We start from the raw sequence: 24,325 nt of genomic DNA, 5'->3' as shown, positions 1-24,325 counted from the left end.
AAAATACGTTTAAGGTGGGTACGATTTTATTCTTCTAAAATTATTCACTTAACATCAATTGAGTTGTGTTAATTGAAATTTGTAAAAGAATTAAAGTGAATTAGATGTAATTCCTCGTCAGTTGTTTGAACCGAAATGAATCTAGCTAGAACAGGCGATTTTTATAAATCACCCCAAATTAGGTGATGATGAAAAACATCGTGAGAACTTGCATGTGTCGCATTGAAATCTCCCACAAGTAGTCTACCGACACTGCACATTGATTTACATTTAAGATCTATAACTAGCAAGTATATTTTTTCAAGAACATTAGCCATAATATAAGTCGCAAACTTTCTTTGCAACCTTGAAGCGATAAAATTAATGGAGAAAATTTCAATTACCATAAAATCGATAAGGAAATTTATTCTAAGTGTAACTCTCAACTGCAGCAAAGTTTTTAGTATGATTATATAATTCAAAACATATCCTGAGTTAGATTTAAGTGATTATTTTTGCGACATTTTTGAGGTTCGAGAAAAAAAACATGTTCAGCGACAATAAACTGCTATGCTAGTAAACGACTTTATATAGTTTTCTAATGTTCCTAAAAAATATACCTTTTTTTTTCAAAATATGCCTTGTTTATCAATGTTTTTTTGATATGAGGTTAAATTTTATTATAGGCCAAGTTAAAATAGTTGTGGAATGTTATTATAGAAACGAATACCGTGACCTAAACCAATGTTTTATAAACATTTGCTCCATGTTTAAATTTTGCCAAAAATTGTTTCTCAAACAAACTATAATTAAATATGGCAATTAAAATAGAAATCTTTTCAAAAAAATCATAGTCAGTGTCGTTCGGGTTTATGTAAGAATTCTAACGATTCTACATACATTCAAATCAGTCCAGGCACATAATAGTTATCTGGAATAAAGAATCACACACATATATAAACCCTAAAATAAAAAAAACTTTTTGGTCACTCATTTGTCTTTATAAAATGACAGATTTCCGACTTTATTCATAGAACAATTTCAGGCTTCAGAACTGTATCTTTCCTATTATCTTGACGAGCACGACCTTCCGTGGAACCATGAAGAGTTACGTTATGTTGTACGTCAATGCTTACGTAAACTTGGATCGAGCATTACAAACATTTATTATCTAACTACGTCGTAACGTTCAAGAAATACGTTCTCTGTTAATGTTTTGCCTATATCGCTGGAAATATTGAAAAACGTTAACGGTAACATCTTACGTATATATCTACAGTGATATTATAAAAAGGAAAGATGTATTTGTTTCTAATCTATAAACTCTTAAATCTACTGGACCGATTTTTATAATTTTCTTATCAAGAAGACTATATTTTATCTCAATAAGATTTCAGCTTAAAATAATGCTTTTAGTAAGCATACTAATAAGAAAACGCGCAGCTGAACTGGTTTATCAGTGTACATATATATATGTGCTCTTATAGTACTCAATATAGTCACAAACTGAATTCTGCTTAAATATTTTTTTTTAGAAATTGCTATCATCTATAGAAACAGTCTTAATGTCTATACACTGAGATGTCCTAGTGATAGCTAGTCTCTTAAGAGTAGTCGTCAAAATTCATCAGAACATCAAGTTATCTCGTACTCCAAATAAACCTTCTTCTGAATCAGAGAAACCTCGAGCACGGACTGTTATTTAATTTTTTATTACAAAAAATAGGTAAACGTTAACCAAGACGTTCTTAACCTAAAAAAAATCTTACATTTTCGCTAACTATTCAGAGTCATGAAAATGTAAGTAGAACGCAACCCAGGCTTATGTGGAAAGGTCTAAAAACCTCATGAAATGGAACAAATGTCAATTAAAGAAAATAACAAAAGTATTTTACATTTTCTATACAATTCACATAATACCATCACGTTAATAACATTCAGAAACTAGGGAAAAAACTTTTCAAACCCCCAAAAGAATATCTGTTGTCATTACTGTCAAAATGAATCGAAATAGCTCCATTGTCGTCCGATAATTTGCTAGACCTTTTTTTTTAAATTAAAATAGAACAAAACATGCGTGAGATGAAATCTAGTCTATAAGATAGATTATTACTAAAGCGATTACTGATTTTTTAAATCAATTAATAAAATTCCTTCACAGTACGTAAAAACTCTTATCATCTTTCGCTGATTCTGACCCTTTATTAGATGCTGGTGAACTTGTTTATAGCAACGTGATGAGTGTGCGGATCCAGGATGTTATTTAGGAAGGGTTTGACCATGTTAAGGATAGGTTTGATTAAAGTAAACACTAGGATAGCACAAACTATTTAATTTTACTTTTGGTAGTGTATTGAACTAGAATAATAATAATAATCAAATTCACTTTTCACAAGATTTGTGACATAAGAACTCGGATGCTTTGGGGAGCTTGAGTATGCTTGGTCAAGGACTATATAACAGCGTAATGAAATTTTTCCGGATACCAAATAAACAACTCTATCCTTAGCCCCACAACTCCCTTCCGAGGGCTTTTGGAGATAATTTTTTAGTTTATAATTTGAAAGTTGATTTTTTTTGTAATTGATTTCATCTTTAGTAGGCGCAGTTTTTTTTTTGTTTATTTTTTCTTTTAATACGATGAATTAGCCTGTAAGTGATAAACATTGTAATATTTATAAGACTTTGATGTACCTATATATTACATCTATAGAGTTAGATACTTTAAATATTACGTCGGCTTCCTAAATAAATAAAATAAAAAAATGTTTGTTTTTTTTTCTTACATAGTACATATATCAATATGTGCATAATTAGTATTGAAACATTCTACAAAATCTCCTGGTCTTATTCCTTTTAAAACTTAAGACTCTAAATATATCAAAATTGAATTACAGCATAATTCTAGTCATATCCACATTTGAATAAATATATTCCATCTTATCAGACACAACTAGTTTCATCTCGAGCCCCAGTATTTGTGTCTAGGACCGTGTTCGCTCTATTGAAGGACGTCCACAAATTGACTGATCCATTTCGAGACTGAATAGAAGTATTATAACAATACTTGTTCCATTATGACAGCATTCAAGGAGACAATTGATATCAGTAACGAGTTTATCGTCACAAAGGTTTCACTTCTAAAATAAAAAATAAAACATAAGTTCTGAAAACGATCTTGTCATTTCTATATTAGTAATTACGTGCAGGTATATGACCCGATCGAAACCTTTCCACAATTAAAGATCATTAAAAAAAGGTTGGGATATTTCGATATTAAATTCATGGAATTCAATGACATGACAGTTCAACGGGCGGCCATCTTTGACTAAAGGAACTTTCCGAATACTTACTACTTTTGGACGTTATTTTAATGGGAATGCCAAAATTAGTAAAATTTCCTTTTTTTTCACATTGTTATGATCACAATTTGATTTTTTTTTCGGGCAAACGAGCAGAAGGCTCACCTGATGAAAAGTGACTACCACCGCCCATGAACATCTGCAACACCGGGGGGCATGCAGGTGCGTTGCCGGCCTTTCAGGAAGGAGTACGCTCTTTTCTTGAAGGTTCCCTTACAAAAAATGCCCTTGGCGATCCCGTGGCCTCACCACTCGGCGAGAAACCCGAGGATGGTTTTAGTGGGTAGATCCCGGTTGAGTCCCAAATACCCGTCCCGGTCCCCCGACCGGGCGGCATGCGTAAATGCATTTCTTCCTCGTAAAACAAAAAAAAAAAAAAGGCGCTATGGTAATAATGACATATATCTTACGAAAGGGCACACGTTGATCGACAATAACGATCAAGGAAAGTTCCTTGAATACAAAGCATTTATTTAATCACTATTTGTCGCCCGCAGCTTCGCTCGCGGTTTAGGGGTTGGTTGTCATGCGTTAGGTAAAAAAAGTTACCCATGTCCTTCCTTGGAGCTCATGTTTGCTTCTTACCAAATTTCATCAAATTCGGTTTATTGGTTTGGCAGTGAAAGAGCGACAGACAGACAGACAGATTTATAATATTAGTATAGAAGTATAGATTCAACATTATCCTTAACTTTAGTAGCGTTAAAATGGTAATCAAAAATTTAATCATCCTGGGTTAATTGGCCACCTGATGGTAAGTAATCACAACTGGCCGTAGACATTGGCGCCGTCAGAAATTTTTACCATTCCAAGCGTTACCAAGCAATTTGTACGAATATTTATTTTTCGGTAACACCGTGAAAAATCAATGTTTCGTTTGCATGACCGTTTATAATTTTACTTGTATTAAGTAAATAGAATTACAGACGTTTCGAATTCATCTTTTTTCATTACATAAACTCATGTATATAACAAAGAAATGTGACCAGTATGTCCGTGTGTAATGCAAATGGTTTGCGTTACTCATGGACATATTTAAAGGAACTCTATTTAAAGCTGAACATTTAAAATATCATTACGAAATGGTCATTTACATACATTAGCAGCCTGTAAATTTCCCACTGCTGAGCTAAGGCCTCCTCTCCCTTTGAGAAGGTTTGGAACATATTCAACCACGCTGCTCCAATGCGGTTTGGTGGAATACACATGTGGCAGAATTTCGTTGAAATTAGACACATGTAGGTTTCCTCACGATGTTTTCTTTCACCGCCGAGCACGAGATGAATTATAAACACAAATTAAGCACATGAAAATTCAGTGGCGCTTGTCTGGGTTAGTCGAAATCATCGGTTAAGATGCACGCGTTCTAACCACTGGGTCATCTCGGATCTTGACTGGTCACATTTATTTTATAACTTTATAACAGTTTATGTAAGGCAAAACAATATCGATTTCGAACCATCTTTAATTTCAAAGTTTTTTCTAAGCTGTTTATCAATATTAAGCTTTGATCAAAGACGCTGTTTGAAAGGAGGTGGACTATTTCGGCTTACACGGTCTATCTTTTCCTAGGAGTTCAGTTCAGGTAGACGTTTCTAACTTGGTTCTCTAAATGGACCCTTGCCACCATCGATGTTACTGCTCTTATTTAACCCCGTAAAATTAATCGTGAGAATCGCAAGACTTGAGAGACTGACACTGATTCCTTGGCTGTTACTTTTAACATCGAAGCCACTAGCAATAAAAAAAATTAAACTCCACAATCGTATACGTTTTCTATATATACAAACATATTACCTAAAAAAAGTATCAAGTAATGTGAGTACATAAATGAGAATGTTATTTTAAATGAAACAATAGATAGATAATCCTTATTTCGGTACCGAGTATTTCTCATACAAATATAATAAATTATTCATAAGCAATATCCCCAGTTTCCATGTTGCGTATTGAATTTTATTATTCAATTTATTTAATGGAATCCCTTTCCATACTTAGGTATCAGCGATAGAGTTGCGAGTTTAAACTGATTAAAGCTTGTATCCATATGAAATTGATTTTAGTATACAGGGTAACCATATCTACGTCTATTGTACGACAAAAAATTAATTAATTTATATTTGATTATTTACCGTTATGTATTAATATTTTTACTATTTATTTATACATAGATACACAAACAGAATCCAATCAGAACATACATTAAAATTACGGACTTACACAATTTTGAGCCAGATTACATTCCTAAGCATGTGAACACGGCATATTAATACAGTCTGGTGCTCTTTTATATAATAATCCAAAGTTCATAAATTACAGTAAATATATAAATTATAATAAATTTATAATTATGCAACATTAATACATAAATTATCTAAATAACATTATACATAAATATATTTACTGTCATTTAACTTAATTTTTTTTTTACATACTTTGGATATCTTCAATATGTATGGGATTTAATAAGATAAAAGATACGTGTGCGTCTCGGGACGCCCGACAGAAAGTAATAACTGAAACTGTCCGAAATACCGCTAGCGCTTTGAGGTAGAGTGAGAGACGAGCCTGCCTTATGAGTAAGAGAAAGGGAAGCCAGACAGACTGGAGCCATAACGCGTTACGTAACGAAACGGTTTAATCTCCCACAAGTTATCACTTTAAAAATCTCTGTTTTTGCCTCCACATACGTTTTTCTTTGTTATTTTAACCGTCTTTATTTTTCATAAAATAAAATTAATATATTTTTAAATCGAGTGTTTTATAATTGTACATTATTTTATTAAAACAAATGTTTTGTTTGAAATATTTATCTCACAGCGATGATCATGGTACGGGTACACTAAACGGGACGCAGCGCTTACGCACCCAATCAAATCAAAATAAACCTCATTCAAGAAGGCTTTTGAAACGTCATTTTACAGAAGTTTAATAAATGTAAAGATACCACCGATTCAGGCAATAAACTCAGTAGTTCAAAATTCAAACTCAACTTTAACTCAAAGTTATCTCAATCGAATATAATTAATGTTTTATAATACTTATATCTAGCTTGATAGTCAACGAGTATTAGCTCCAATCTTTTTTATCATTAATATAATTTTGTGTTGAGTAATATGCTGATTAACTAATGGTTTTTTTAAAGGTTTGTATTTATTTATTGGCAAAGTTAAATTGCTTAAAAGCAGATAGCGTGCATGCATTTTTATGATTATTCAAATGATTATATTATTGTCTTATACATTATAAGCAACAATATTTATCACAAAACTTAACTATCTTAATCTGAAAGTTTCATCGTAATCGGCAAATTATTTATTAAAACGTGCTTCTTTATAATGTTGGTATTATATATACTACTAGTGAACATCCCCAGAATCGCACGCGTGCAATTTCTTTATAAAGAAAATAATCTACATACATATATAAAAACGAAATACCACTCACTGATTACTCACGAAATCTCAGAAACTAGAATAATTGATATTTGGCAGGTAAGTTCCTTATAGGGAGCAGACATACGGGCTAAAACGGGGGTTGGAACTTTGTGTTTTAAAAATTTCGCGCGGGTAAAGCCGCAGGTTCAGCTAATATCATATAAATATAATCAATATCCTATAGCACTCAGGAATAATATGGCTTTCTACCAGCGACATGAATTTAGAATTGGGTCATTAGTTCCAGAGATTACATATATACAAACAAAAATTTTTGTACCTTTTTATAATTGAGGTTATAGATTAAATTCTAAATGCGACCAAACCGCAATTAATCAAAGCAATCTACCTTGACACGATATTTTGAATATTATGCAACTTTAAGAAGGTAACAAGTGCGTCATTAAATCCACCATATACACGAAATAAACAATAAATTTAAGATAATATTATCGAGACTGTACACCATTATACGTGGTTACAATACTAATTATGAGTTATAACATCAAATATATATTTTTTAATTAATATTCAATATAACTAGTGGGTCGCACGCGAAACTTCTCGTTTATTCGACAGATTTTTACAAATTTCGAAACCTATGACTTTGATGTTTTTTTTTTTAATTTAATGTTATTGACGTCTGCTCGCATGATTTATAATGTTTTTTTATACAGCCATAGCGCCACTCTCTATGTGGCCAGTAACTATTTTCCGGTCTCTAAAATTAATTATTTATTAAATCTTAACAATTTAATAAATTGCAATAAAGAATCCTCTTTATTTTTCTGCACATTTTTTGGACCGTATTTTTTTTTTATGTGCAGCTATCGTCCTAAAATCACTGGGATAAAAATCGGCTTAGGCTATCAATATACGAGATGTCGTGAAGCAGGACGTGAGCAATGGCCTTACACAGGATGACGCTAAAGACCGTGCAAAAGACTTAGTCGGAAGTCAGATCTGATAGCTGGGATTATTAAACGCCAAGCAGAAGAAGAAGATTCAATAAAATATCTGAAACTTATATTACAGTCTTAATAATACATATATTTTTATTAATTTATAATGAGAATTAAGTGCAAAATATTTATATATATTTTATTTTAATCGTATAGGTAAGCTCCCGGCCAATGGGCCACCTGATGGTAAGTCACTATCGGCCATAGACATTAGCTCAGGGAGAAATATTAAAGATTCCTTACATCGCAATGAGCCACCAACTTTAGGAGCTAATGCATAGGTCGTACCTACCCAGATGGGCTTGCACAAAGCCCTACCACCAAATAAAATACAAAATTCATAGAGAAATGGTGTCTTAACGTTTGTCTGTCGGCACGGGGTATTGCTCTTTGTCAACTGGATATTACGGCTTCTAATTTGCAAACGGGCAATGCCCTTTAGACTTTGGCAATCAATGAATGAATGAATTAAAATGAATGAGACCTGGAATATAAATACACTTTAATCCATATCTTTATCACGGAGTGAATAGTTTGTATAATTCGTATTCGTAATCAGCTAGAAGTAAACGATACAAATAATATCATAATAAATACACCAGTACACAGAATATTTATTTATTATTTGTTTTATTTTATAAATATTATAGTTCTGAAGTTAAATATCCAATTCACAAAAAATCTGTTATTTTCATTCCATGAGCGACTCTCTTTTTTATTTTTAATAATTCTTTTGACAATGTTTTAATACGGATTTTTTTTTCGTAGCGCCTTGGGTACGTGCAACCCAGATCAGATATTCTACCGCAAAACAGCTGTACTCAATATTGTTATGTTCCAGTTTGAAATGAGTGAGCCAGTGTAACTACAGGCACAAGGGACATAACATCTTAGTTCCCAAGTTTGGTGGCGCATAACTGTGATGTAAGGAATGGTTACAGCGCCAATGTCTGTGAGCAGTGGTGACCACTTACCATCAGCTGGCCCGTTTATTTACCCGTCCGACTGTCTATTACTTAAAAAAGAAGATTTATAAGTAATAACTAGCAAACTTGAACATATAAATATTTAATACTTTACTTGGTGTTTACGCAAGCCACTCTGAGTGGATACCATCCACTCACCACTTTATCTATTCCTAAACAGTACTACCTAGTATTATCGTGTCCCAGTTTAAAGGATAACTTAACACAAAGCTACAAGAGACATAACATATAAATCCCCAAGATTGGTGGCGCATGGCGATTTAAGAGTTGGTAAATTTCTCATACAATTCCAACGTCTATGGACAGGCAGGCAACTTACCATCAAGTGAGGCTTGTGCCAGTCTGACTACCTATTTGAATAAATAATTAACAGTTATCTATCCAAATTCCAGTTCGATTTCAAGCCGTTTCAAAGGCCAGCTATAACAGTTTAATGATAGATAAAAGGAAAATTTAACATGAATTTTGTTAGAAAACTAAATTCAAAATGTAAGCACGGCTTCGACATATTTTTGCGGAAAATGTAGAAGATAAAAAAGCGTGTGAAAAATTTCCGTACGATGGGAAATTGATACCTCTATCAACTTTTAGGAAATTACTAATACCAGTTTTCGCCTGCGGCTTTGATCGCGTTTTAGGGGTTGGTTGTCAGGTGTCAGACATAAACTGGAGTCCTTGGAGTTCAAGCTCGCTTCATAACAAATTTCATATTTATAATATTAGTATAGATTGTGTAAATTGGGTAAAATATAGCGATGATTATTAAGTTAAGTCAGAAAAAAAAACTGTCATCTTACTAAAAACTACTCCAATTCTATTTTTTTTTTTTTAACTGATCTTCGTTGTTTGAGTACTATGGGGTATAAAAGTATAGGAGTAACCTTCAGACAGCTTTTACTAATATTTACGAGAACACGTAAATCTTAACTGATGACTGCAGGTTCAAATCCGAGCAAGCACCACTGAATTTTCATGTGTTTATAATGTACGTCGTCTTATGAATGAAAATATCGTAAGAAAATCTATCGAATGTTAGTTAATCTGGTACACGGATAACCAGCAACCCGCGTTGAAGCAGCGTGGTGGAATAAGCTCAATAACTTGTTCCAAAATGGAGGTACCTGTACTTTTTACTTTACTGAGAATTCGCTTACAAAAAAAAGAATTATATTTACTTGTTACGGCTAATGATTAAAAACTACGACCTCGGAATTTGGTATATTAGTGAGATACAGAGTAAAGATATTCATATTCAAATGACGAACGGCATTATTGGCGGCAAAAATGTAAACAATAATTACCATAGATCCCGATGGCAAACGATTTTTCAAAATTGTTTTTTTTTTTTTTGTGTTAACAAACATCAAGTCACGATCATTGTTAATACATTACAGATTAAAATGTTATTTTGGGCGCCATATTCACGGCAACGCGGTTTTTTTTAACTGTAATTTTTATTATTTTGTTGCATTCAAGTAATAAATTTAAATTATGCTCAAATAGAAAACCAAATTTGTGATTATTTTAATATATTTTGAAATAAAAAAAAATATTTGCATGATATGTCAATTAAATTAACAATTATCTAATTTTTTTTTTAATTAGGGATAGTTAAGGTTTCTTACTTGACTTTATACTTCATACATAACAATATAAAACACCGTTGCTTTCAGTAGTTCTTGTCAAGTCTGAAGTTTTTTGAACCGGTGTTAAATTTTTGACAATCAATATGCAGCTTCAATAAACAACAAATCAAAAAAAACACTAGACTTTATTGACATAAGTAAACTTCAATAAACATATGAAATAATTATTTAATAAATAAGATAACTTTACTAATGAACTTAAGAATAATTGGTATTTAAGTTCTCATCCTGTCCATTAAAGACCTTCCTTAATAATATAATTCAACCGAAAGTACATACAAAAAAGGATTACTTACACTACATTTTAAAACTGTTATGTATTAATTAGGTGCTAGATTTTCTTAATATAGGACTACAATTATGCATTATTATACAAACATGTACATGCATAACAAAAATTAATAAGAAAATCAATCATTTCAGACAAGAATGAAAGGTCATTGACCCTCCACATACCTATATCCAGACTTTTTAATATTTCATACAAATTTTATTTATTTAATTAAATAACGAATTGCTTCATGAAGTGAGGGTAACACTTTTATCAATAACATCGAAGACTATGAACATATTCTTTTCAGCTGAAAAAATTATAAGGCTGACTTACCAGTATAAGATGTTGAACTGTACGAATCTGCAGACGAAGCCGACAAAGATCTACTTCTATATCTTGCAGACTTCTTCAATGCTCCGGACTTCACTCGTTGACCTTCGAACTTCCCGGCTGAACCATCGGTATTCCCGCCACGAACCTGACCAGGATCGGTAACTGGGCTATCACTAGGAACGTTAGCAGTTGCAACACTCTCCTTCCTATGTTGATTTGGCTCCGCATGAGCGTCAGACATCTTGTAATTCGATTTTCAAATTATTTATTAGCTCCGCAAACGCGACTATTTTTTATTTATTTTTTTCACTTAATAGTTAAAGAATCACTTAATTGAGCTTTCAGACACTTAAAGCACGTCTTTGTTTATTTATTATCGAAATTAGGCATTGATTTTCGTGATTTACACGACAATAAAAAATATCAATAATAAAAACAATTCGTTAAGGCGCAGTGGCGATATTTCGATATGCGATAGACTATAAACATGAATTTACTAATAAATATTGATTATTGATTAATAAAAACTAATATTATACGTTAAAGATCGATACATGGAGGTTTAAGTAATAATATATAAATTTCAATTCACATTATATTTTAAAAATCTGCGATACTCAAGTCATTTCCCACGAACCGAAACACGCTCCCCACCACAGTTCTATTTGCCATACAAAAACAGAAATGTCAATTTTCATTTTGTCGATCGAACATACAAAAACCGGTATATTTCCAATAACATTTTAGTACGATACAAAATATTATATTTGTTATAAGAATAAAAGATTATGAAATAAATAATTATTATAACTAAATTACAATTCTTTGAAAGTATAATAATTATTATACTAAAAAACAATACTTAAAACAATTGATTAAAAAACCGGTATAATTCTAAAGATTAAATTATATTTTGTCGATGGCAACAGTTTTGAATCACTAGCGTCGCCAATATGGAAATGAAATGCATGACAACCGCTACGTGAAACAACTAGGAAATAAATAAGTAACAAAAAGTGCTTTCATATATAACTTTCCGGTAAGTGAAAACAATTAAATATACATTTATTTTAGGACTTGTTTTTATTACTGCGTGCATGTTTTTAGAACGATGATGGCGCGGGTTAATCAATAAGGAAAACCTTTTTTCAAAATTCGTCATCATGTGTGAACCGGTAGACAGCGGCAATAAAAAAAATATTCAAATCTCGTAGACATGCCAGAATATATCGTGGAAACTATAAATTAAACATGAAGTATAATCCAAAACATTTTCATTTATTTCCATGACAACTATTTCGTATGTATCTCGCTAAGTTTGTTTTCCATCTTATGGAACAAGAAAAAGTGTGACATGTCGCGTCATTCATACGGTTTATCATTGAGGGCTCATAATTAAACAACAAGTAAGTAAATATCCCGTTATTTACTCGTCACGCTGAATAAATAAGGCAAAGACAAGTCACTTGTAAAGCCTTAGAAGATGTGTTTACGACTCGTACGGAAACGTGGGCGATATTTATGTATGTATATTTCCGTTAAAAAAAATCTCGAAGTTATTTATAAACCATTTACGAAAAGTATTCATTTCATACGAGCTAAACAGTTATATTGTAAGTATTTTATTCATTGATTCAACTTCAATATTGTTGTTATAAATAGGACTTGGATTAAATTCACTTTGTGTATACATATTTATTGATGATATGTTGGTGAACATGCAAATATACCATCAAATGATAAGTGGTCCACGAGTCCTTAAAGACATAATGTCCATCTGAGTTACCTTCTGAAGTCTGAACATTCTTTTATTGTCCCCTTAAGATTTAATGTTTAAATTTAGAGGTGGTTAAGTACTTACTTTGAGCAAGCCTGTCTGATAGAACACTCAAATGTCTATAATAATTACCCAAATTTGAAATCTAATGTGGCCAAATTACCCTTAGAATATTTCCTATTGCATTAATGATTTAAAAATAAATTAATTTCATTATTTTATCGATGAATACATGCATTACATACAAATATATATAGGATAGGATTAAATTGCGTTATGAGTCGATGTTGATTCTTGGTGGCTGGCTTGGTGGATCCAAATTTCTAAAAGACTCGCTTCTTATTTTGGAGATTATGAAAGCTTTGTAATAACTTTACAGCTTTTTCATCATCAATAAAAGATGTACAGTAGATGAACTGTTTTAAAACTATTTCATCCTTTCCGTCATCAAGAATTTGACATTCGGAAGAAAAAAGCAGCTCCACTATTCAAAGTACAAAGTTTACTAGTAAACGAATGGATTAATTTTTCCTTTGAAAATAAAAATACATATTCTCTTAACATACGGCAACACTACATCTTGTCTCGAGTAATATAAGTAGTATTTAATTTTTTTTTTTTTAAATTGTCTCAATCGAGATATTCGCTAAAGTATTATGTTGTGTTTGCATTTGTTCGATAACGTAAAATAAGCAGTTTTAACATGACACAAATTCTGTGTATGGTTTTTTTTTGTCAGTAATTTGAATGTGGAATGTAAAAACAGATTGGGTTATGTCAAATCATATTTAGAATATATTGTTATTGTTAATAGTCAATAGTAGATAAGAATATTGCAAAGCTCTGATAGGAAATGATCACCCCTGACCGTGATATTGACACACAAAGATGTATAAACTATTTTTATACTGCCAATTCTCACATTGGGTAAATCAAGGATATCATGGAGCTCAAGAAAAATTGTTTATTATGTATTTAGTTTTTGTATAATGATTTTTAAGACTCAAAATAATAACTACATAATAAATTCAAATTGTTACATACCTTGTACTTTTCTAAAAACCCATTAAACAAGATTCAGGAGTTAGGTCGTTAGATTTTAGACGAAAACCAAGAAATTCGATATTGCTTCGACAATTGTGAACACTTAGTTTACAATCTTGCTTATCAGAGTTGTTAGAAAAATTTGTATTTCTGGGAAAGGAGATTGTTTTGTCACATCAATGGACACAGTTCTTGTATTCATGACGTTTAATAGTAACTGATACTTGATAATTCTATATATATATATAAAAAAGCGAAATACCGCTCACGGATTAATCTCGAGATCTCAGAAACTATAACAACTACAAACTATAAATTTTACGAAAGTCCACCCCTAAGGGGGTAAAACGAGGGTTTGAAGTGTTTTATAATTTTCATGCGGGTAAATCCGCAGGTTTAACTAGTTTAATATATGAATATCCTCAGGAATCCGGTGGCTACATTATATGGCAGCAGATTCCAAAGTCAGGCTCAAATACAGTGTATGGCATAATAAATAATTGAGTTTGTCATAAGTTTGGAAATTGGAGTAGAGTTTAAATGAGTTTAACCACCCTTAGAAAGCAAGTAAAGCCAGTGGTCCAGCGTCTGAAATTTCGTGCTCAATTACCGTGCTATAGTATTATGTGAGTAAGGGAATAGACAGTATACTCGTGTCTTTGTTCCGTTTACACGCGAGTACTTGTTGACTATTCTCCATTGAATATGCCGCCGTATATTTAAATAATATCAATCTATACTAATATTATAAACACGAAAGTAACTCTTATCTGTCTGTCTGTATATCTGTCTTACTCTTTCACGGCCAAACCACTGAACCTAATTTGATGAAATTTGTTACTTTTTATACCGAATTCCTGACGATCAACACCCTAAAACAAGGTTGACAGCTAGAATTAAACAAATAGGAACGTTTGTTTGTTAGTCCACTATACGTTCAAATTATTTATCTCTGATGAAACTTTGATATTGTGTTCTGCTAAAAACAAAACACAATTACATATTATCTTTTCTGTTTGTCTTGTCTTTCAATGTACACGTTTTATGTAAACCCATCTAGAGATGTAGATAATACTTGTCGAATGTATATTGCATAGCCCCTTTTGGTACAGGCTGTATACAAACTCGTAATAGAAAATATCGTGAAATTCATAGACACTGCAATCCAACAGTGTAGCTGATTCAGGTCCATATCATATACTTATGCCTTCGACCGACCGAAGGGCGGACCGAAATTTCAAGGGTGACCAGCCAACTATGTGGGATATTATATCATATCAGTGAACGCAAGACAGGTGCACTCTGTATTCCCTCACTCTCTTAATCCGGAGACGGCAAACGACACGACCTGAAAGATTTCAGGGGCAGGAATAACGGCTTAACGTGCTGTTTGATACTTAAATAGAAGATATGAATGACTTAAAACACAATATGAATTTGTTTTTTTAATTCCAGAACACAATGTCCTCTGGACGAGGTCGCGGTTACACGGGGCGGCATCATCTACCTCAGCGCGAAACACGTCCCGGCGAAGACTTGGACGAGATCAACGCAGCTAGGACCCTAGCGGAACTAAGTCCTAGATCCACAGGTAAGTGGACGAATTTTAATATAGCCTATTCCAATGGAAGTAGGAAAAAAGATAAAAAAACCTCAAAATTACGTATTTCATGCGTTTTGCTAATAACTCAGCTAGAATGTGCACTATTAAGAGTTTATGGTTAATATATATTTATTTAAAATACAACATTATTGCACTTAACCACTTATTTCCACTTTAATTTTACTTCCAAAATTCCAGAGATTAGCCGGAACAAACAGACAGACAGACAAAAATTGTAAAAAATGTTATTTAGGTATATGTACCGTGTATACATAGTTATGCATTTAGCAAAACGCGGTTATTTTAATTTTACAAACAGACACTCCAATTTTATTATATGAATAGACTAGCTGTGCCCGCGACTTCGTACGCGTTGTTTGAATTTAAGTTATTTGGATATTGTAGCGTGATTTTATTTTTATTCTATATATAATTCTAAAATAAAAGTAGCCTAAGTTACTCCTTATTACGCCCGCTATCTGCCAGTGAAAGTCCCGTTGAAATCGGTTCAGCTGTTCCAGAGATTAACCGGAACAAACAGACAGACAGACAAAAATTGTAAAAAATGTTATTTTGGTATATGTACCATGTATACATACATATGTATGCATTTAGTAAGAATGGGCTATTTTATTATTACAAACAGATACTCAAATTTTATTATATGTATAGATAGAGTATACAACAAGCACTCCAGGCGTTTAAAGAATTTTGATTAGTTTGGATACAAGCACGTCTCTAAACAACGGTTTTACTCGACTTGACTTCTGAAATTTGATTATAGCAATTTATTGGAAAGATGAAATAACCATTATTTACTCCACTATGTAACATTTATTTTGGTTTAAATTTAATGCATTCAATATTGAATGTCCTTGATGTGGTCTCCTGTAATTGAAGGAGCACATACATTTTGAAACATTATACCACGATGTAACGTATTCGCAAGTGTGTATGCTTTGTTTGAGGTCCCTAATAAATAAAAAAAAACACTTACGAATCCTTGACAGTCCTTTCGTGGATTTTAACAAGCGATCTAATATTAACAATAATATATAAAGTAATATATATTCCATACGATGAATGGTAGAAAAAAGTATTAATTTGTCGTAAACAGTAAAACGCGTCATTCCAGACACAAAAGTGGAGATGAAAGGGGATGTGAGTGAAGATGAAGAGAAACCTGTACAGGATAAAACGGAGATGTACCGTCCGGAAGACGATGCGCTGTCGGAGCTGCTGTACGTGGATGAACAGTTCGCTCCCTTGTTGGTACTGGTGAGTACACTATGTTCTTTCATCTCCTCTTTTATAACTTTGAATGTATTTAGATGGCTCCCACTCCAAGAGGAGCGTAGAGTCCATTCGATAGAAACAGAAATAAAGATAAACAACCCTTAGATTTACGTATTTCATGCGATTTGATATTAACTCAGCTATATTGCGCACTTCTAAGTGTTTATGATTAATATATCTTTATTTATAATACAATATTATTACCCTTAACAACTTATATCCACTTTAATTTTACTTCCAAAATTATGATAACAGTTTCGTCGACGTTCAAAACGTAATTTTTTCGCAAATCCATCGCATCGCAAATCCAAAAATCATGGATTAATCAAACTCTCGACCAATGATATCGCGTCAATTTGCTGTCGAATATTGTTTATTTGACTTTTATATACCTATGGGACGGCACATTAAAAACCGGTATAAAAACTTGACACAGGGAAGAGTCGCCGGCTTTATGTGCTGTTCGAAACATTATACTTTACAAAAACTGCGAAATCTGACATTAAAATTATGTTTACAACTTGATAATATTATGTTCATTTAAAAAATTGCGAATCATTCAATTACAATTTTGATATCCGGTTAAGAGGACCAAGTGTATTTCATACACTTTACAATATCAAAGCTCAGTTTGAGCACTTTCGAATCTTCAAAGCTTTTCATCTTCATCTATAAATCTGCTAAATAATTACTTTCATAAATTTATTTAAATGCATTAAAAGAGGTATCGAGCTAATTCAAGTTTTTTTTATTACTAATTCTGACATTTTGAAATGATTTAATTATAATTTTAATATTATAAAATTCGTTTAGATAATACCGAAGATTTTGAATTTGATTTTTTTTATTGTTTTATTTTCAGTTGGAACAGTTTTCTCCCGGTGAGGACGGTATACAGTTCAATAGGAAGTTACGTCATTTTGAAACGACAGTCACAAACATGTGTCCAGATGAAACACGATTGCAGTAAGTTTTGATCTTTTTCTGAGTTCGCTGACTTTCGCTGAGTTTCTTTCGCCGGTTCTTCTCAGGTCCGAGGTGCTAAATTCCGAACCGGTGGTAGATTTTTGACAATCAATAAGCAAGTGTAAACACTTCTATATTGAATAAAGATTTTTGATTTGATTTGATTTGATTTACCTTCCAAGGTCGGTGGTGCATTGGCGGTGTAAGAAATAGGAGTTAATATTTTCTACAGCGCTAAGGTCTGAGCGGTAGTGACCGCTTACCATCTGGTTCCTCATTCATCCGTCCAGCATATTATATAAAAAAGTAACACATGAAGAGTCGAGCTCGGGAAAACACCAATCATTTTTCACGTGCTTCATCTCGTGCTCGGCGGTAAAGGAAACGTGAGGAAACCTATATGCGTCTAAAGAAATTCTGATACATATACATATATTCACCAAAATCCATCGGAGCAGTGTCTGATCGACCTACTCGAGGACTGAGGAGTAAAGAAGTATTTTAATGTAATGAAACTCGAACTGAGATCGGTAGCACGAGTGATCAGTGAGCGTGCCCCGCAGACAGGCGTTCGCGTCGTTCCGCGCGGCGGCGCTGCAGAGCTCGGTGACGTCACGCAAGCTGGCGGCCGTGGGCGCGTCCTTCACCCGCCAGCAGCGCCAGCAGCTGCTGCGCGCCGCGCTGCTCAACATCGTCATGCAGGGAACCTTCACTAGTGAGACCATTCTTTTTTTGAAATTGATTCTTCTTTCGAATCAGATCTTCGGTCTGCGATTTGATATTTTATTTCTTTTTTTTTTTTAATGAGATTATAATTTATTACTTATTTAACAAAATATCGAATCCCAGACCGAACATCTCTGTTACATAGTAGGTCATGGGATTGTTTTATATTGAAGTTATGCTTTATTGAGTTATGAGATGGTGAGAGTAAATAGTAGAACTTCCTACGATAGGAATAATAGGTGTCAACTGAATCTATGTTAGTACATTTACAAAAAACATCAACAGTCATTGTTTACGTTGTCATTGGGAGTACGTACATAGAATGTTTCATATTAAATGTGTTCATATTTTTGTATTTTACTCAAACGTGTGTGTAATATTTTTGTATGTATATCTAAAGCATATTGTATAAAAATATTAGTTTTCAACATATAAAATTCCAAAAACCTGTGACAAATTTCACACTCCTCCGTCCGCGTAATTTGCGTACAAAGCTAGAGAGATTACTGTTCACGTATTAGAAATTAATAACATTACTTATGAAATTTCAGAGTTGGAAGTTCTCGAGCGATCGAATCCCATATATTTGATAAATGCTGCCAACTTGATGGGTGATTACTTCGCAGGTAAAATGCAATTGAAGTTGTTTATTTTGCTGTTATTATTATTATTGTTTAAGTAATTCGTAACTGCCGATAATAATCTACTATAACCTATTTCAATTGAAAAAAGAGTGATGCTGTAGTTATTATTATCTTTGTTTATAATATATTTAAAAAAAAGGTATGATATTAGTAAAAAGAAATATTAGAACAAATCAGCAAGTCTTTGAGACTGAGCCAAGTGTTGTACCTATCTGAAACTAATTCCAATCGAATAAGTAAAGATAAACTAATCTTAGATTTACATATTTCATGCGATTGGCTTATAATTATGTTATATTAGGCACTACCGGTAGTTCCAGTTTAATATATCTTTATTTATTATATAATACTATTCCAGTTCTCTACTTATATCCACTTTAATCTCGTATATTAAAAGCGTAAGCCGATTTTTGTCCCCGTGCTTATGGGACGATGGCTGCACATAAAAAATCGGTTATGGTCTCATTTACAAGAGCTCTAATCGTAGATGTGCAGAAATATAGAGAGGATTCTTGATTGCAATTTACTAAATTGTTAAAATTTAGAAACGAATTATTTTAGAGAGCGGAACAAAAGTAACTGGCCGGGTAGAGTATAAGAAAAAAAAAAGAAAAACGTAAACAAAATTGTTATCGACAGACTCCAATCCTAACTTAACTAATGAATACCATTTGACGTTAAAAATTTCACTTAAATAAAGTTCAATCATTTTGGTACCAAATATATGTAGATAAGTGACTTGAAGTTAACAATGAAATAAAATCAAAACAAAACCTGTCGTAGGTTTTGAAATTCCTAATAATTATTTTGAATAAACGCGAGGTTTCGCAGGCGACTTACTAATCTTACTATTAAAGGTACGATGGCAATTTCACCGACATTAACTCTCAAGACTATTCAAGCTCTCGACCAATGATATTGCTTCAATTCAATGTCAAATGTTATATATATTGCTTTTGTTGGAAATGACTAAAGATGACATCTCCAAAAGAAAATATAAATTTGACCCAACTAAAATAGATATGACTTTAACTAATGTTATAAAATAATTTATTTAATTCCAGAGGCTCGTCTTTGCAATGGAAACAAAGTTCACATTTTGGCCAATCCGCTCCTACAGTATATGAGAGCTCTACTGGCAAGTGATGACTTAAGAGCACACCGCAGTCTCGCTACACAGGTAACCCAGTTATTTTAATTCTATTGTTATTTTAGAACTATATAAAACATACTTGGTGGTAGGGCTTTGTACAAGCCCGTCTGGGTAGGTACCACCTACTCATCAGATATTCTACCGCCAAATAACAGTACTCTGTATTGTTGTGTTCCGGTTAGAAGGGTGAGTGAGCCAGTGTAATCACAGGCACAAGGGACATAACATCTTAGTTCCCAGTGTTGGTGGCGCATAGATGATGTAAGGAATGGTTAATATTTCTTACAGCGCGTTTGTCTATGGGCGGTGGTGACCACTTACCATCAGGTGGCCCATGTGCTCGTCCGCCAATCAATGCCATAAAAAAAAAAAAATAATAACTTAGATTTGAACACAGTCGTAATACATGCAATGGTGAGGTTGATTTACGAATTTCTGCTACACTTCGATTATTTATAAACATACTAATCATAAGAATTACCAGCCTGTTTGAGAAAATGTGCTTGCATTTAAAGGCCTATTGAAAAGAGTTATATCGCAGTAAAATTTTATATCGGATATAAATATATATATCGCAAAGTTATATAAAACCTATTCCAATGAAAGAAGGAAAAAGATAACATACCTTAGATTTACGTATTTCATATAATTTGCTAATAACTCAGATATATCGTGCACTACTAAGAGTTTATGATGGATATATCTTTATTTGATATATAATACTATTACACTTAACTACGTATATTTTAATTTTACTTCCAAAATTCCGATAACAGTTTCGTCGAAGTTAAAAACGCCATTTTTTCGCAAATTCATATTGAATATCATAGACCAATCAAGCTCTCGACCAATGATATCACGTCAATTTGCTGTCAAATGTTGTTTATTTGGCTTTTCTCCTCTCGTGGTTGGAATAGAGTGTATATAATTATGTATAACATCATTGCAATCCACGAGACGATAGCAGGTACGTAGATGTATTATAGATACAAGTATAAACTGCATGGAGAAGCTAAATAATATTACTAAACTTCATTAAAAATAGTAACATTAAAATATATAATTTTTTTTTTTGCAATTCCGTAATGTATGTTTTCATTGATTATGCAAATTCTCAACCAATGATATCACGTCACTTTCAAATTTAGTTGTTGAAATGGACATTGTGACAAACCTATTGCATTGAAATTATTGCTTCTATAACAATGAGAACTACATTGTTGTTATTTAGGGACATGAAATAAAATTAGAATGGTTCTTTATAACTGAGTTAGTTATATCATCCATTGAAATTGATAAAAAAAGATTAACATTATTTTCTTTCGTTTCCAGCTCATGCAAAATGGTAGAGAACTGCTATCTGTCCTTGCCCAAGAATTAGACGAACTATCAATTTCCATACGACTACGTCTGCTAACACCACCGCCAGTGAGCATAATATGGTTACTATTATCAGCAGATTTGTGCTTAAATAAGTTTCTGCCTTTACCGAACACACTCCAGCAGTTTTATGCAGCTCATTTAGATTTAACTACAGATGAGAGTTTTAGTGAAGTTACATATGGGTCTTGGAAAAAAAAAGATGACTATAGGTCAGATGCCAGCTCAGATACAGAGAAAGTAAGTCAGAATATGTCACAAATTAGCTTAAATCAAGACGAGGATACAAAACCAAAATTAAGACCTATTCTTGGAGCAGGTGCTGGGCTGTTACGACAGGAACAGTTAACCCAGGATAATTTCGACACATGGACAACAAAAAGTAGCTTAACAAAAAGATACGACTTGAATTCCTGGAGACAGACTGATGAGGAACCCAAGAAGCCGGAAACGGAGCCTGTGTTTAACCCCACCGTTTTACCCCCTAATATACAAAATTATGTGCCCGACTATCCCCCACCTAATTACAATTATCAAGAAAACTACGCTAACTATTTACAACAAGGGGATGGTGCATACATACAGAATTTCCAATCAACGCCAAATTTTAATGCACCAGAATTTGTCCCGCAGTACTCTGCTGAAAGACCTAACCCAGCACCGGAAAGAGTTAATAATGAAGTGCAGAAAACAAGTAACCGAAGACCGGTGGAAAACTGGCGCAGAGAAAAGAGTGATTTGAAAGAAGACTCGAATAAAAATAAAAAAAATTGGACAAGACAGCGTTCACAGGATAACCTAGACGATGAAAATGACAAAGATAATGAGAAATTCCGTTCCGTTTCACGGAGTTCACGAGAATCCCGACAGTCGAATCCTGGACGGGCAACTAGACGGAACAGCGGGGACACTGATTCTAAAACATCACCAAGGAGACACGTTACCGAAGTGCCAAGAAATCATAAGTACTGGGATCACGATGATCGCTGTGACAAAGACTACAATAGTTAGTGATAGTTTTGGAACGCTTAACAGATGTCGTTACTTTGAAATTGTGCTTGTGATCTCACATTGGTGTTATTTCGGACTGAAAGTTTAGTGTATGATAAAACTTCGAGTGGATTTATCGGATTCGGTGAGTGATATAAAAATTGTTTGTTAATTTTGTATATGAAATTTGGATGTAAAATTTTGTAATATGCATTTCAAAGATTTTAACTAATCTAGGAATACATTGATTAAGGAAATTGTCTAGAAATCGCTAGCTTAAAGCCGCCATGGCTTAACATTCATATTTAAAAGTGCCGCCATTTTTATTACTAAAGAGGTAAATTCTACCTCAGACTTATATTACTATGCACAAAATGTAGTAATTTAAATTATGGATAAGGAAGCTAAGTAGGAATCATTAAATACATATACTATAGCAAACGGTAAAGTAACTACGCAAACATTAAACGTGATTGATAATACACAAGTTATCTCATAAATAAAATTCTTGTGCAGGAAATAATAAAATCATTAGAAAACTAGACAATAGAGATAGGATGACTTGACAGTCGTCGTATCATAAATAATGGTCCTTAAATCAAAACCTCTGAAGCTCGTAGAAATATGTATAGTCTGCCAAATTTTTGACATAACACAGACATGTGAAACTGAATATTTTGGATATTAATAAATAATTTTTGTATTTTATTCCATTTTTAAAAATAAATATATTTTTTTTAAATCGGTTATTCTATGTGCACACTGTATGTTATTCGATAAAATTATTCTTTCCATGATACTAAATAATACAATTCATAATAGTTTTTAATTAAATTTTATTTGTCATTTCAATAAAGTGCTTTAAAATATAGATTTCCCTAATGAGCTGAATTAAGCTTATTATTTATTAGTTATCTGGAATTATAATTAATAAACATCTGAACGGTGAATGTATAAATTTTTTCACCATAAAATAGACAAGGAAAATGACAAGGTTACTTGGAAAATGAGAGAAATTGTAAAGTACTTGATATTTCGAAAATTTCCATCATAATAATTTATAATAACCGAGTGCCTTGATAATGTTCTATATAATGTAATGGATTTTTCAATGCATATAGATTTATGGCCAATATTATAGGTAACAAGACAAATCTTCTCCAATGAGGTCTTATTTTGTGAACAATATTTATATAATGTGTAATATTTATATCGCCAATATCCAGATGTGAAATAATCTAGTAATGTCAGCATAACATCTGAGCATAAAAATCGGATAGAAGACCATTGGAGTAGGGCTAAAGCAATATTTAGTTTAAAATTTAATATTGCTATGTTTAGTTATTGAAAAGTATATAAATATATTGTTCACAAAATAGCACTTCTTATGGTGATAAAGTGTGTGACCTAGTGAAAATGTGACTGTTTCCATATTTTTAGAGCCTGTACTAATAACAGTCATAAATCTTTCAATGTATGTGAGAGGGGAGAATAATTCAATGTTTAAGATAATTATTATTAAATTGCATTTGTATCGTCAGTTAATAAGCAATATTGAAATGTTTTTGCAAAGAGTATAGAAGCTCTGGGTTGAATTTGATAATTGTTAGTCAGATTGGACAAATAAATAAATATATTAAATAATTCGAAGCCATGTTGGTTGTCAAGCATGTGAAACTAATATTGGTTGAGTGTTGTATATATATTATATATTTCAAAAAGCTAAATAATGAATGAATGTGATGGTAATCAATCGTTAGGGTCAAG

General features: G+C 32.6%; 3 protein-coding genes across 5 annotated transcripts in view; 2 read left to right on the top strand and 1 right to left on the bottom strand.

Annotated features, from left to right (window-relative positions):
* Window positions 1–11,639, bottom strand: part of LOC113391828 (adenosylhomocysteinase-like 1) — a 52,790-nt gene extending 41,151 nt beyond the window's left edge. Inside the window, exon 1 of the mRNA XM_026627923.2 lies at window positions 10,980–11,639. Within this exon, the coding sequence (XP_026483708.1) occupies window positions 10,980–11,220 (241 nt within the window). The 5' untranslated portion in view covers window positions 11,221–11,639. The remainder of the gene's footprint in view (window positions 1–10,979) is intronic.
* Window positions 1–24,325, top strand: part of LOC113391837 (uncharacterized) — an 83,070-nt gene that overhangs the window by 24,985 nt on the left and 33,760 nt on the right. The gene's annotated exons all lie outside the window — the stretch shown is intronic.
* Window positions 11,919–22,672, top strand: LOC113391825 (uncharacterized). 3 transcript variants are annotated; one of them, XM_064219468.1, is made up of 8 exons: window positions 11,919–12,018; window positions 15,256–15,391; window positions 16,539–16,681; window positions 17,562–17,665; window positions 18,229–18,380; window positions 18,943–19,017; window positions 20,100–20,215; window positions 21,521–22,672. In XM_064219468.1, the coding sequence occupies exons 2-8, from the start codon at window positions 15,262–15,264 to the stop codon at window positions 22,577–22,579; spliced, it is 1,779 nt and encodes a 592-aa protein (XP_064075538.1). In that variant the 5' UTR covers window positions 11,919–12,018; window positions 15,256–15,261; the 3' UTR covers window positions 22,580–22,672. The 3 variants fall into 3 exon arrangements, with proteins under 3 accessions (XP_064075538.1, XP_026483704.2, XP_026483705.2); XM_026627919.2 differs by having other exon boundaries at window positions 16,521–16,681; XM_026627920.2 differs by lacking the exon at window positions 11,919–12,018 and adding an exon at window positions 12,026–12,385 and having other exon boundaries at window positions 16,521–16,681.

The sequence above is a fragment of the Vanessa tameamea genome, chromosome 28, assembly GCF_037043105.1.
Source record: "Vanessa tameamea isolate UH-Manoa-2023 chromosome 28, ilVanTame1 primary haplotype, whole genome shotgun sequence".
Classification (NCBI taxonomy): domain Eukaryota; kingdom Metazoa; phylum Arthropoda; class Insecta; order Lepidoptera; family Nymphalidae; genus Vanessa; species Vanessa tameamea.
This window is presented reverse-complemented; position numbering and strand designations above follow the sequence as displayed.